The sequence below is a fragment of the Atractosteus spatula genome, chromosome 12 (genome assembly GCF_055471065.1).
Source record: "Atractosteus spatula isolate fAtrSpa1 chromosome 12, fAtrSpa1.hap1, whole genome shotgun sequence".
Taxonomy (NCBI): Eukaryota; Metazoa; Chordata; class Actinopteri; order Semionotiformes; family Lepisosteidae; genus Atractosteus; species Atractosteus spatula.
This window is the reverse complement of record NC_142717.1, coordinates 12,889,897-12,903,590: the sequence shown is the minus strand read 5'-3', so window position 1 is coordinate 12,903,590 and position 13,694 is coordinate 12,889,897. Positions and strand designations below refer to the sequence as shown.

Sequence of the window (13,694 nt, the reverse complement as noted above, 5' to 3'; positions counted from 1 at the left end):
TTCAAACATAAAATTTAGTTTTTAGTAAGAATTCTGATTATTCAGTATGAAATTGGGTTTACACTGACTATATTTACTGCATGTATACATTGTTCAACCTAAGGCTTGGTGGGATTATGCAAAAGTAGCATTTGCCTTACCTGATTCTTATGTTAGCAAGTGGCATTCCCACATTTAAGATTTACTGATTAATTTTTGAGGTTATTATTCCAATAATAAGGTGTCCTTTTGCATATTTCATCCCGTATTCTTATCTTCTATAAAACCTCAGTGCATATTCAGTCTGTTTCCCAGCGTGAGATTCTCACCAGTTTGCCTTATTCAGTAGAGATGTACATGTGGTTTATGTTATGCAAACCACATTTTCCAGCCCCATCTTGTGAATCTTCATAAAATGTTTACTTCTGTAACCAGACGTCAGTCTCTGTAGCAGAATCAATTTAAATACACACAACTCCCTTCAATTTTTATAGCTGTACCGTAATAGATAACTTTCTGAATACTCCCCTTTCTATATCAGATTTGCCATTAACAATGGTTTTTATAGAAAAGGTTTGGTTTTCATGAGGAATTTAAGAAGGAACTGTAATTGTTACTTTAAATTAGTAGAGCTTCTTCCAAATAAAAGACTGCCTGATCTGTTATTTAACTTTTTCAATGCAAAATCCCACAGAGAGATAACCTTTACAGGATAATGATGATATGATAATTAATAATAATACTAATTGCTTACACTTACATAGCGCTTTTCTGGACACTCCACTCAAAGCTTTTTACAGGTAATGGGGACTCCCCTCCCCCACCACCAATGTATAGCACCCACATGGATGATGTGATGGCAGCCAGAGTGCACCAGAACACTCACCACACATCAGCTATCAGTGGGGAGGAGAGCAGAGTAATGTAGCCAATTCATAGAGGGGGATTATTAGGAGGCAGTGATTGGTAAGGGCCAATGGGAAATTTGGCCAGGACGCCAGGGTTACACCCCTACTCTTTTCGAGAAACACCCTGGGATTTTTAATGACCACCGAGAGTCAGGACCTCGATATGATTATTTTTGTAGCATCTCTTTATTATATGCACATAACTAGGGGCAATATTTGGGATACATTATATAAGCATTCCTCATTTACAAACATTATAAATTGTTCCACAAATACAAAATTGAATTGCATTTCATTTCATACATTGATTACTCTCAGTTGAATGTTACTGATAATAACTTTCAGTTCAATAGACCATAAAAAACATTGAATGTCAAAAAAGCATCCCTAGTATGAATTAGCTTCTAGTCCCCTCGTATTCTCCATAGACTTGTGGTTAAGTCCGTTATTAAAGACAAGTGGGGGGAAAAAAAGAATTGTGATCTTTAAGGTTATTTCCTATTGACAGGAGACCAAAACTATCGTTAATTTTAAAATCTTTCACAGGATGTGACTGTGCTTTGAAGTATGTATCAGACAGGAAGCTTGCATAGTGCTGACATACTGTAAAAACAGGCTGTGACAAACTAGAAAGAGAAAACTGGCGGATGGCAAAACTCTCAGATTTTCTGCCACAGTTCTGTTTTTACATTAATTTGGCGAATGACCACCCGCACCTAGATTCCCGTTCCTTCATCTCTAGAAGATACTGTGATAATTCCAAATATTAATTGAGCTTGTATCTTTGCAGAGAGAGGTATCAAGTCCATTTTAAGTTTGTAACTGTAACTATGTATATCTCATTGTGGGATATTGCACTCGAATGTACATAACAGTGGTAATGTTTTTCCCATATTAATAATCAGATCTATGTAACGTTATAACTACCTCACTTAAAGAGATTTGTGTCTCATTAATATCCATCATTTATTTTAGAATTCAGTTTCATACAGTTTGAGGCTAAAGATAGTAAAGTAGCCTTCATACTGTCTGTATTGAAGAAAACTTGCCAAACTGTAGTTATTAGTCTTTATTCTGCTGTTTTTTTCCTAGTAGGTGACATAAATTGAATATTCTTTTTGATTTCTCTAGTGCGTTCCACGGTCTCAACATGACCTATTTAATCAGTTTTCCACTCTTCTTTAATCAAGCTTTTAAACTATTTTGATTTCTTTCTAATGCTTTATTTATACTACATTTCTGTTACTCATATGGTCCTCAGTTAAGTGGCTTTCTCTTCACCCATCTCCATAGAGCCAGTAAGCACCTTATGATTTCTCTGACGTTCTCTGATGGAAGTGTCTGTGAGCTTAGACCATCCTGAAACTGTCTGGATATAATTCTCATTCTCAATTCTCATTTGTATTCAGGGTTATGAAAACATGCAAAATAAAGTCTCTCTCTATCTTTCCATGTGACTGATTAAGAAACAGAGCTGATGCATTTTCTGCAGCACATTTTAAAACTGAATAAACAAAGTCAACATTGCAATCATGTTGTGAATTGGGTTCTGTTGTCATTATAAAGTTACATGTAGCAGGGAGCCTGCATTTTACAATTAACATGGGCACAAATTGGGATGTTATCCCTGGCCTGTAGTCTGTAGTTCATTATTTTTAATAATGAATAAACATTAAAATAGAAGTAGAAAATATCAATACAATATAAGCATATGAATGTCTTGCAATATTTAATGCCATTTGTTTGAATGATCATACTTTATTTGAGAAACAGTGGTGATGTACTGTCCAACACATAAGACCTTTAACTTTATATAACAATAAGATGCAATTATAAGTCTTTAAAAAAACACAACCACACCTGATCACGTTTTTATGTATATTAAGCTTTTTTACTGTAATACTTTCAGTGTGTTTAAATACAAGGGTTTTTTTCTTAGTTTTGTGGAATCTGGCATTCATCTTGAGATAAAGGCTGTCCCCCAGATGTCAAGGTATTTTGCCTTTAGATGTGACAGGCTCTGAATTCTTCAGACATGACCATACATTCCTTCATTCATGAAAAGAAACTTACATTTTTTTCTAAGGAATATTGGTTATACTTCCATCCCTTTCTGTGTTTTAGCTGAAAATACCCTAGATATCATACCACACATCTACTGTCTTCCCTGACTCGTACAGCACAAAAGGACTCTTTAAAAAATACAAACATAAGCATATATTCCAGGTTTAGATGATAAATTTGGGGTTGAGAAGGTTGTTCTAAACAGAGGGAAAAAAATACTTTTGTCCTTGCAAAAGATAACATTACTGATTTCTTTTGTTTTACTTTTTCTGCATTTAGCTCACAGAGACTCTTTCCAATCAAAAGAACATTTTTTACTACTGACATTGAGTGTTGTTCATGCTTTTATTTTCTTTTTAACATTTTAGCCACACTAGCCACACGATTTGTGGTGTGAAAGCAGAACTTGCGTAATGGCATTAGCACTCTAACATAACCAAAAACTTTACTTTCATTTTTACTGAAGTCAGGTGCAGTACAAGACTGTCCTTGTAAAAATATACGACATTTTCTAGATTTAGAATTTTTACAGTAACAGAATTATAGTTACACTTTCTCTTATGTCTAATCGGTATTTAAAAAGTAACCCTGAGTATAACCCTTAGTATAATTTGTAACTAACGGGAAAGTTTTAAATCCTCCTTTTGTATGTTATTGTTATTTAGCACTAAAATTATGGACTGATTTTTGCAGTTTGTTTAGCTGGACCGAGCCTAGGTGCCATGGTTGAGTTATTGACTATATAACACAAACTGGGCATTGTCCACTGCTGTAGTATTCATAAATATTGGTGTTCCACAGAGTCTAATCTGATGAGATTTGTTAGAGGTCATTCTTCCATATTTCAAAAGAGTGACCTTGTCTCCCCCTGCAGGGTATTTTAAGTATTGTTTTTTTAAATGCAGCACCCTGAGATGAACTTTGGGCTCTGGAATTCAGTCTACTTTTAATTGCTGTTATGCTGTTTTAGGATGGGTTGTGACATGCTTTATTTAGAACTGATAGCTATTTATCAAAGAACAACAGTAAAAGTGAACTCTGCCTTTTCCAAATGTTTTCCCCAGTTCAAAACAATAACCCTATACTGAAAACAAAGAAAAGCAGCTTGCCTTGTTTTATCACAGTGCTGTTAGTGTTGTCAGGCCTCAAACTTAATTTATAGGTGATGCTGATCACTAATCCCCGGGCCTGTATAACTTGCATTTCAGTTCTGCAGTTTACATAAATATCCACCCATCTTTTGGCATGCAAACCTAATTTGTTCGGATTATTACCTTAAGAGTACTGTATTATTAAAATCTAAAGAAATCTATTCCACAATTTTGATAATTACTCCATTTAACCTGGTACATCATGAAACTTGTTTATACAGTTTTACAGTATGCACAAAATGTTGAATATGTACAGAGCACAGTTAATTTCGAGGCAGTACAAATGTCTTTCAACCACTTGTCTTTTTTTTTCAGTCCTTTCTGTCACTTGAAGTTTTTTTAGCCAAGGGTAATTCTTTCCCTTGGTTCTAGGCAGGTAACACCTGAATCACTGGCAGTATGGTTTAGGCTAGTGGTGTCATTTTAGTGAAAATTGACATTTCAAAGAAAAAAGGGCGCTGGGGCCCTGGGTTCAATTTTGAACCTGGGGGTGCTCTATGTGGAGTTTGTATCTTCTCCCCATGTTCGTATAGGTTTTCTCCCACAATCCAAAGACATACTGGTAGGTTAACTGGCTACTGGGAAAATTGGCCCTGGTGTTAGTGTGTGCATATTTGTCTGTGTGTGGCCTGTGATGGACTGGTGTCCCATCCAGAGTGTGTCCTGCCTCGCCCCCGTGGCTTGCTGGGGTAGGCTGGATGGATGGAACACAATGTCCAGACATTGTGAAGTCACTGTTAATTATACTAATTGATGATTATTAATTACATTTTTAAGGGAGCATTTAGTTAAACTCCAAAATTCCCAAACTCTAGAAAATAATACTACACAATGGTTCTACGTAGTATTTCTGAAATTTATGGTATGTTTGCCCTGCTTAAAGAAATTTTTAATAGAATTTTATCTGCCATCACAAATGAGTTTGGCAGCCTTGGGTTATCATATCTAACAAAAAGAGTTAAGTCAGTATGTTACGGTTCTCTGTCTATTTATCTGCACTTAGATGAGTAGTCTTGAGTGCTAGTCTTCCTTCATGTGTACCAGGATCAGCAATGCAGAAGGGCAAGTATACAGCCTGGTCACACAGAGAAGGAAGTATTCAGTTCCAGATGGTACAGAGATGCAGCTATTCCCTTGAGGTAGCAAATCAGTGAGCTGTTCATTCTGAATTCTGAATTCTAAATAATACAGCTGGCAAATCAATTAACTTTTTCACCTTTTTTGAATTTTTTGGACTTATTTCAATGTATTCCTAATTTAAGGTAAACATCTTTCAAATTTCGTTGTTCAATAAATGTACTTGAAATCTAAACTTCACTTTTTTTTAACTTTCCTGTTTGCAGTGGAAAATGGGGAGCATTGTGATTTCACAATTCTAAGAAACATGCTGATCAGGTAAGGAAATATAGATAATTAGAATTAACTGTTTATTATCAAATGTGTTGAAAGGTATTTATCATTTTTATAATATTGTGAACTTTACTACATTTTAATTGGAAAATGTTTGCTCATTTTCAGAACTCACATGCAGGATCTGAAGGATGTTACCAATAATGTACACTATGAGAACTATAGAAGCAGGAAGTTGGCAGCCGTTACATACAACGGAGTAGATAATAACAAGAATAAGGGACAGCTCACCAAGTAAGTCTTTAATATTTAAATATTTAAATGTATAATAGTGTATGTTGTGAAATTCTTTTTGGTCTGGGGATTTTCATTCCTGTTAAAATAGTTATTAGAACTTTGATGTGAATTTTGTATAATTGACTTTAAAGGTCTGAAAATTTCTGACTGAAATTAGTTGTGCAGGTGCAGCAACTGTTGTCTTGCGAGATGGAAAATATAACAGTTATACCCCGTTCACCAGACTTGAGCCCCTTTGGTGGTGTGTGAAATGAGTAGAGATGACTGGTGGCATCTTGGGCTCAGAGTTCAGCAAGAAGGCACTTACTTGTCCAGGCTCTATAAGAGGAATGAGACAGAATCCCAAAACTTAGCATTTTCAGTCTGGTTTATTGCATGTCACAGATTTACAGCTTGTATTGGATCCAGCTGTGACCAGACACACCACTCTCTACACCCTGTTGATCAATCCCTTGATAATAAATTTTAATTTGATCTAGGACCTGTGGACATGTCTGTTAAAAAAATATCATAGCACCTGTTAAAAAAAAGATTGTCATTTTCCTGATATCTTAGTGATCTTGCTACTTAAGAGATGAGGGTTTTTGATGCTAGATATATAAGAAATGCAGTAGGTCACCTCCACAGTGATATGGTGTTAGATGTCCACATGACTGTTTAATCTGAAGATGACTTAATACATTTTTCATACTTGAGTTGACATTACAAATACATGCTGCTCAGACCTCATGCTGAACCCTGATATTTGGTGCCAGTTCACGTCCAGTGGCTTTCCTGTGTGGAATAAAGTAATATTGGGATATTGGCATCAGGAGACGCAGTTGAATTAAGTTTGAAAAATGTAAGAGCAGTGCCTGAACTATCAGTCTGTCACTGCCTGAGAGTGTTACTATCTGAAATGCTGCAGTGAACTTTTACACCACCTAAACACCTGTTATTGATAAACTGGATTGGTTTATGACAACTAGTGCCATACATCCTGTCACTTTATCATTCCCTATTTTGCATCTGTTGGCATTTTATTGTCCCATCTTCTGTGTCTGTGTACATTACACATTAACACTGCAGTTGACGTTTGTGCTCATGCATTTTTAATAAGGGTTTAATCGGAGTTCCTACAGGTCAGGTTTGCCAGTTCAGCACTGGAGAGTTCAGTGGTCTCCTTGCTGGTGTCTAGGATGGCATGAAAGCTTTAACACCACTGCTGCACACCACTCCTCTAATTGAAATTAAAGCCAGCTAACCCTCAGCAATGCAGTGTGGAGCCACTACTAATCTGAAGCGTGCCAACACACAGCAGACATTTTATTTGTATTTCATTTAAATAGTTGTTTTGATTTGTCCCATCTCCCCCTCTTTTTAATAGTTGCTTAGTGCATGGTTTACTTTCAGCATGCTAAGTTTGTGTGTTTTTGTTTTTTAGATTTGACACAGTTGAAGGCATGTAAGTGGTCATTTAAGTTCTTCCAAAACCCGAGATGAGACTTGACTTCTGTTCATTTTATATGTGATACTCCTGCAGGTGGTTTGCATGCTTTCTCCTTGCTGTTAGAACTCTGTCCAATACTGTGTTTGTAAGTTTATACCGTAGCGATGTGCTCATTATAATTATCTAATGAGTGTAGGCGCTGAAGAGATTCTGTAGTATGGGTGAGCAGAAGAACTGATCTTTTTTTTTTTCCCAGCGTAAATTGATTAAGCATTAAAGTTTCTATTTCCAGATATGCTGATCCAGTAAACCACCACAATTGGAAATCGATGTTGGCCTGCTTTCAGATTTCTCTAAAATTAAGCAAGCTTCATTTACTAATGCATTAAGGGCTGCTGTGCAACTGTCTGTGGATCACTGGGACTTCCACAGGGATAGATTGTTTGCTTGTGCCTATTTCTGTGCTTCCTCCTTTTCTTCAACAGGCTTGTATCAGAGCTTTGATGTGATTTTTGCTTTATTTTTATTATCTTGCCTTAAGATTAATAGACACACAGTACCGTCAAAATTCACTGACTGTATGTTTCTTTAAATAGGGTGAATTGGACTTCTGTTCTTTTCACTCCTGATTGGGAGTACGAAGCACAGAAGAAAAAACATCCAAATGTGAAAAAACGGCTCTGCAGTTTTACTGTTAGAAATTGTTTTGGTAGCAACATTTCTAAATTTACTTATAGCAATAAAAGGAGGGGAAAAAAACTTGTTTAAAGGACTAAAATCACATCATTGTTGGCAGTTACTTCTATCCCTTCAGAGTTTTGAGGATGTGCTCAGCAAGTTGGAAAGGGCGGTTTGTTTGACTCCGTTGTGGTTCTTTGGCACTCTTGTAGAAGCCCACTGGCTCAGATGGAGGAGGAGAGGAGAGAGCACGTGACCAAGATGAAGAAGATGGAGATGGAAATGGAGCAGGTCTTTGAGATGAAAGTCAAGGAGAAGATCCAGAAACTGAAAGACTCGGAGGCAGAGGTATATACAGTTAAAATGAATTGTTCATAATACTTTTAAAAAATGTTGGGTACATACTGTATGGTGTTTAAAGTACTTCTACTTGGTCCATTTGGTGGAAAATCAATCACTTCAGAAGCAGTACCATAAGCTGAACAGCTTGGGACAGCTACACGTAGTGTTCGGTATTAAGGAAATTGTATCTCATCTTGAGATTTTACAGATTCCAGGAAGTCTAAAAGGGTGTTTGTTCTGTGTATCTTTCTGATATAAAATACCATTAACTAGAAGTGAGCCATCCTGATTAACGTTTTCCAATTGAAGTGATCGCTGTTGGAGTGTGTTGACTTTTTTAGAAAAATAATACATTGAAATGTGCTGGCAAACCGTTTTGGAAAGACGAAAGTAAAACACTCATATCTATCGAGGGTAAAATTGTGTGTTTTGTATGCTTGTCGCCTCTGTAGCTCCAGCGCCGCCATGAACAGATGAAGAAGAACCTGGAGGCCCAGCACAAGGAGCTGGAGGAGAAGCGGCGTCAGTTTGAGGAAGAGAAGTCGAGCTGGGAGGTTCAGCAGCGGCTGTTGGAACAGCAGAAGCTCGACGCTTCCAGGTAAACAACTGTAGCACTCAGTCTCCTCTGCACAGGTGGTAAATACTGTTGAAGAAAAGTTTAGAAATTGTCTAAGAAAACACTTCACTCAGGTTAGGTGTGGTCAAGCAGTGTCCTTTATTCATGCGCATGGGGAGGATATAATCATGCAGATCTGAGAGCAGCCTCTCATACAGATCTGTGAGTAACCTCTTCACCGAGATGATAAGTGCAATGAGTTTTATACAGCAAATTCACACAGGAAAGTTCATTCTAAGTTTCCATATTCGGAATTGTTTTTTTCTCTGCAAACATTTCCTTGTAATTGACCACGTTCTTTTTAAGAAGCAGTTTTACCTTGTATACAAACAAAAGGAAGTGTATAAATAAAAGGTGTGAGATGAGCTAGACATTCTGCTGTCGTAGCATTAATACCAAAAAGTCAAATAATATACTTGCAATTGTTCTTTCATACTGTTGCTGGGTAAAAGGCATTTTTCAAAGCCAACTTGTCACTATCTTATACACTTTAAAAAAGGTAAATTGCTGAAATTCGTCCTCAATACTCATGCTTGTCATGATTATTAACCATTTGAAGTAGTTTGGGTGGAATATTTCACTCCGTCCTAAAATAAAACTGGCAGCTGTGCATTGAATGACCATGCGATAAGGATATGACCATGGTAGAAACACCAGCTCTGTGGCTGGTGTCAGGCGTGCTGGGCTGAGCAGGATAGAGCTCCTTGTAAATCGTGTCAAGATAGCAGGGGAGACCTGATGGTGCCATGAAAGTGAGTTTGAATGCTCCCAGCGGTTTTTAGCTTCCATTAGATCAGCCAACCGCATATATTTCTCCTGCTAGAGGTCAAGAGGTCAAGATTGAAGCTTCGATTCGGTGAAAGTGCAGCATTTCCCTGTTGCAAAAGAGGCTGTAAGCTATCCCAGGTGAAAAGGCTAAAAGGAACATTTTGCACCCAGTCATCATTTCAGGAAAACAAGTTGGACTGGGGATCTTTTTATTACATTGGAACTGTTGTTTCAGTGTTGCGATATACCAGTCTGCACACACTCGCATAGCACGCAGCGTATTTCACACTAACCTGTCATTTTCCGTCTTTCCTTTAGGACCTTGGAAAAGAAACAAAAGAAAGGGAAGATCTTTTAAAGTTTTTCAGGACCACCACGTAACGATGTACTAGTTGCCAATATTCCAGCCTGGACGTTGGGTGTTTATTTTTGGTTTTGTCAACCAGCCATGTACCCGTTCTGTCATGATTATCGGATGCATTAGCATGCCACACAGCCAGATCAGTACGGTCTTTGTACGCAAAATTTTAATTTGGTTGCATCTTATAAAAACCGTGGACAGACTGCACTTAAACATGCTAAATTGTTATTCCCTTGATTTTAACTGATGTCTACAGCTGTATGCAGAGAAACTATTTGTTTTACTATTGTACAATCATGTTCTGGTGGTTGATTGTTTACAAAAATAAACCTGTTCTTCCACAATGTCAATAACTTAAGGTGTTTCTAAACAAAATGCCATAAATATTCTTTTCTATGCTTTGTTAAGTTTAACACGAGTTTCATACCGTGCTGCATTCTATACAACATAGTCTAACACATTATGACCAATGGAGAGATCTCTCACCTTAAAACTTAGACAAGATGAAAGGCGATACTTATAGGCCAAAATGCACCTCAGGCTTTTTTTTATAACATTTGTTATTGCTTTCTTTTCCCAAATTTTATGCTTCTACCACTTCTATTAATTTAAATAATCTAACCAGGATCGTTATATATAACTTCATTTAATGTTTAATTTAGGTGTTTTTTTTTCATATATTGGCCCTGCTAAAAATGATAGTGATTTTGTATGTTAGCATTTTGGGGAATAAACATTGTAAACTTGTTTCAGTAACTGCATTAGGCGGTTAAGAGTCAAAGAACAAATGCCCATTTCTCTGTAATAAAGCTGGTATCTCCTTACTTGCATCAGAGTTGGGTATGCTGCCCTCTTAGTCATTTCCACATTTAGCTTTGTTCATGTACTGCATCTCTGTATTTTTTTTTATTTTTTGTTTGTATTGTACAAAGTCACATAATAAAACAGACTTGTGATGATGTAAATGGGGCTTTATTTTTTAGATATGTAACCTTAAACATGATCGTTTTAATCAGTGTGCCTTCTATTCTTCCAGTTATAATATTATAATACTCATTTTAAGCAAAGATAAAAACACCTTTGCATTCACAGTTGTGACCAAAGCTCTGATGTTTACAGTACTGTGTAAAAACGTAGTTTGGATCAGTAAATCAGAAACCTTGAATACCAAAATCTCCCCATTGTAACTTAATTTTCAAGAAAAGGCTGTTTGTTACTTTTTAACCATTCTCCCAGGGATTTGAGTTGGCTTTGATTTTTGATCAGGATCACGTTGGGGTTTTTTTGGTGGGGTTCAGCAGTATTTTCAGTATCGTTGTAGTTAGCTTTGTATGCTCTAGTTTTTCTTCTGTTAGTTTCTCTGCTTAACCTCCCTTCCATTTTTTTAAAACTGAAGAGTGTTGAATTCTTTCCAGTACAAACCACTTGAATTTTTCTTAGCTATAATCAAAATATTGGGATTTTTTTCTGAAAGTTCACATTTATTTTGGGAATCTGTTGTAGTACCTGCTTCATAACTGCTTTGGCCCAAATTTTAATTCCTTCATGAGATAATTTCATCTCACTGTCTCCGGGTTTACCAGCTTGTTCAGTATCTAGATTTCTGCTTGGAATAAATTATCCATGAACTAATGTCGTTCGTGTCCATTCCAAACAATACTTTCCCCTTGTGTTCAGCAACATTTTTACTTTTAACAGTCCCCCAAGCTCCACTAATAATGGTGGTGACTTTCCTTAAAAGCATGCATGTTGATCAAAAATGTTTCCTTAAAAATATAACAGAATCCAGGATTAGCTGATTTGCATGAAACATGTTGTTAAAATCAAATTACCCATTTCTTGATTTAATTCATGGTGAAATGGTATAACTGCAAAGAAATGGCCAACTCTTGTCACCTCCAAGTGACACTATCCAATCATTTCATAGTTTCAGTTGTAATCTGCGCCTTAGAAGAGATGTGTCATCTTATTCTTGTTGGTCCACTGTCTGCAAGTTAATATATCATTGTTGTAGATTGGCGGGTGACAATACTTTCAGTATATATACTGAATAGATTCTACACTGATTGTATAATGGAAGATGTGGCTTTCAAATTGTGTTGGCTATGGATTATGCCTTAGTTGTTGATTCAAAGCAGTTCAAAAATTGCCTTTAGATTTTTTTTCCTCTCAATCAAAGAATGTCTTAGTAAACTCTCCAGTAACTACTCGAAAGAGAGCCTGCATATAACATTTAGGTGTGTTACATTAAACTGAGCTTGCACAATCATGGAGAAAGTACTGCTATTCTGTTGTAGTGGGTGAGGAACAGAAGAGGGCAGCAGAGGACTAAGCCTTGTTGTTTGAGGACTAGAAATGGAATCGACTTTTGTTTTTAATTTAGTGTCTCCTAATTTGATGTTTATTTTTTTTTATCATTAGTGCTGTTGCTGTTTTCTTTTGATAGACAGTTTAATGCATTAACTGAAATAGTTTTCTATCACCATGCTGAAGTGTTTTTGTTACAGTATTAAAAATCTCACCTGATATTTGTTCTAAGATCGGCGTTTTAAAATATGTCCCAACCACCCTAATCCTCAAGTTCCTGTTGGTTTGTCCTTGTGTCAAGACTTCTTATTCACGGACAACAACAGCAAGATCCAGACACAGGTTTGCATGATTTTAATTATGTTGTGTGTGTACACATCTGTGTGTGAGCTTCAGGGTTTATTAGAACACCCCAGGGTGGCGTGGTGGTGCAGCAGTTAGCGTTGCTGTTCTGCAGCACTGGGGCCCTAGGGTCAATTCTGGACCCAGAGTGCTGTCTGTGCGGAGTTTGTATGTTGGCCCTGTGTTTGTGGGGGTTTCCTCCCACAGTTCAAAAAACATACTGGTGGATTAATTGGCTTCTGGGAAATTTGGCCCTAGGTGTGAGTATGTATGTGTGTTTGTGTGTCTGCTTTGTGATGGACTAGCATCCCTTCCTTGCACTTTTTGCTTGCCAGGATAGGTTCCAGCTCCCCCGAGACCCTAAATTGGAAGAAGCAGTTAGAATATGGATAGATAGACTACATCCAGCAGCCATATCACCCTGCGACTCACCACTGGCAACCCACTGAAGCTCAGCAGGTGTGAGCCTGGTCAGTACCTGGATGGGAGACCTCCTGGGAAAAACTAAGGTTGCTGCTGGAAGCGGTGTTAGTGGGGCCAGCAGGGGGCACTCACCCTGTGGTCTATGTGAGTCCTAACGCCCCAGTATAGTGACGGGGACACTATACTGTAAACAGGCGCCGTCCTTCGGATGAGATGTAAAACCAAGGTCCTGACTCTCTGTGGTCATTAAAAATTACAGGGCGTTTCTCGAAAAGAGTAGGGGTGTCCTGGCCAAATTTCCCATTGGCCCTTACCCAATCATGGCCTCCTAATAATCCCCATTGATGAATTGGCTTCATTACTCTGCTCTCCTCCCCACTAATAGCTGATGTGTGGTGAGCGTTCTGGCGCGCTATGGCTGCCGTCGCATCATCCAGGTGGGGCTGCACATTGGTGGTGGTGGAGGAGAGTCCCCATTACCTGTAAAGCGCTTTGAGTGGAGTGTCCAGAAAAGCGCTATATAAGTGTAAGCAATTATTATTATTATTACATCTGAAGGATGTATATCCTTCTCTTTGCTGCATTTCTCTGTTAATGTTTGTCGTATTGTCGTATGTTTATGTTTGTGCTTTGGATGAGAAATTGTGCTGACATCTCACGTCATTAAAGATCTCATAGC

The 13,694-nt window shown here is 37.5% G+C and overlaps 1 protein-coding gene across 3 annotated transcripts in view; it reads left to right on the top strand.

Annotated features, from left to right (window-relative positions):
• The window catches only part of septin7a (septin 7a), a 44,343-nt gene extending 33,435 nt beyond the window's left edge, over window positions 1-10,908 (top strand). Inside the window, exons 10-15 of one of the 3 annotated variants that reach the window (XM_088929741.1) lie at window positions 5,446-5,497; window positions 5,621-5,746; window positions 7,173-7,193; window positions 8,069-8,204; window positions 8,651-8,796; window positions 9,901-10,902. In XM_088929741.1, the coding sequence (XP_088785867.1) occupies window positions 5,446-5,497; window positions 5,621-5,746; window positions 7,173-7,193; window positions 8,069-8,204; window positions 8,651-8,796; window positions 9,901-9,940 (521 nt within the window). In that variant the 3' untranslated portion in view covers window positions 9,941-10,902. Of the gene's footprint in view, window positions 1-5,445; window positions 5,498-5,620; window positions 5,747-7,172; window positions 7,194-8,068; window positions 8,205-8,650; window positions 8,797-9,900 lie in introns of all 3 variants that reach the window. The other 2 variants (XM_088929740.1, XM_088929743.1) reach the window with 2 other exon arrangements.
• Window positions 10,909-13,694: the final 2,786 nt, after the last annotated feature.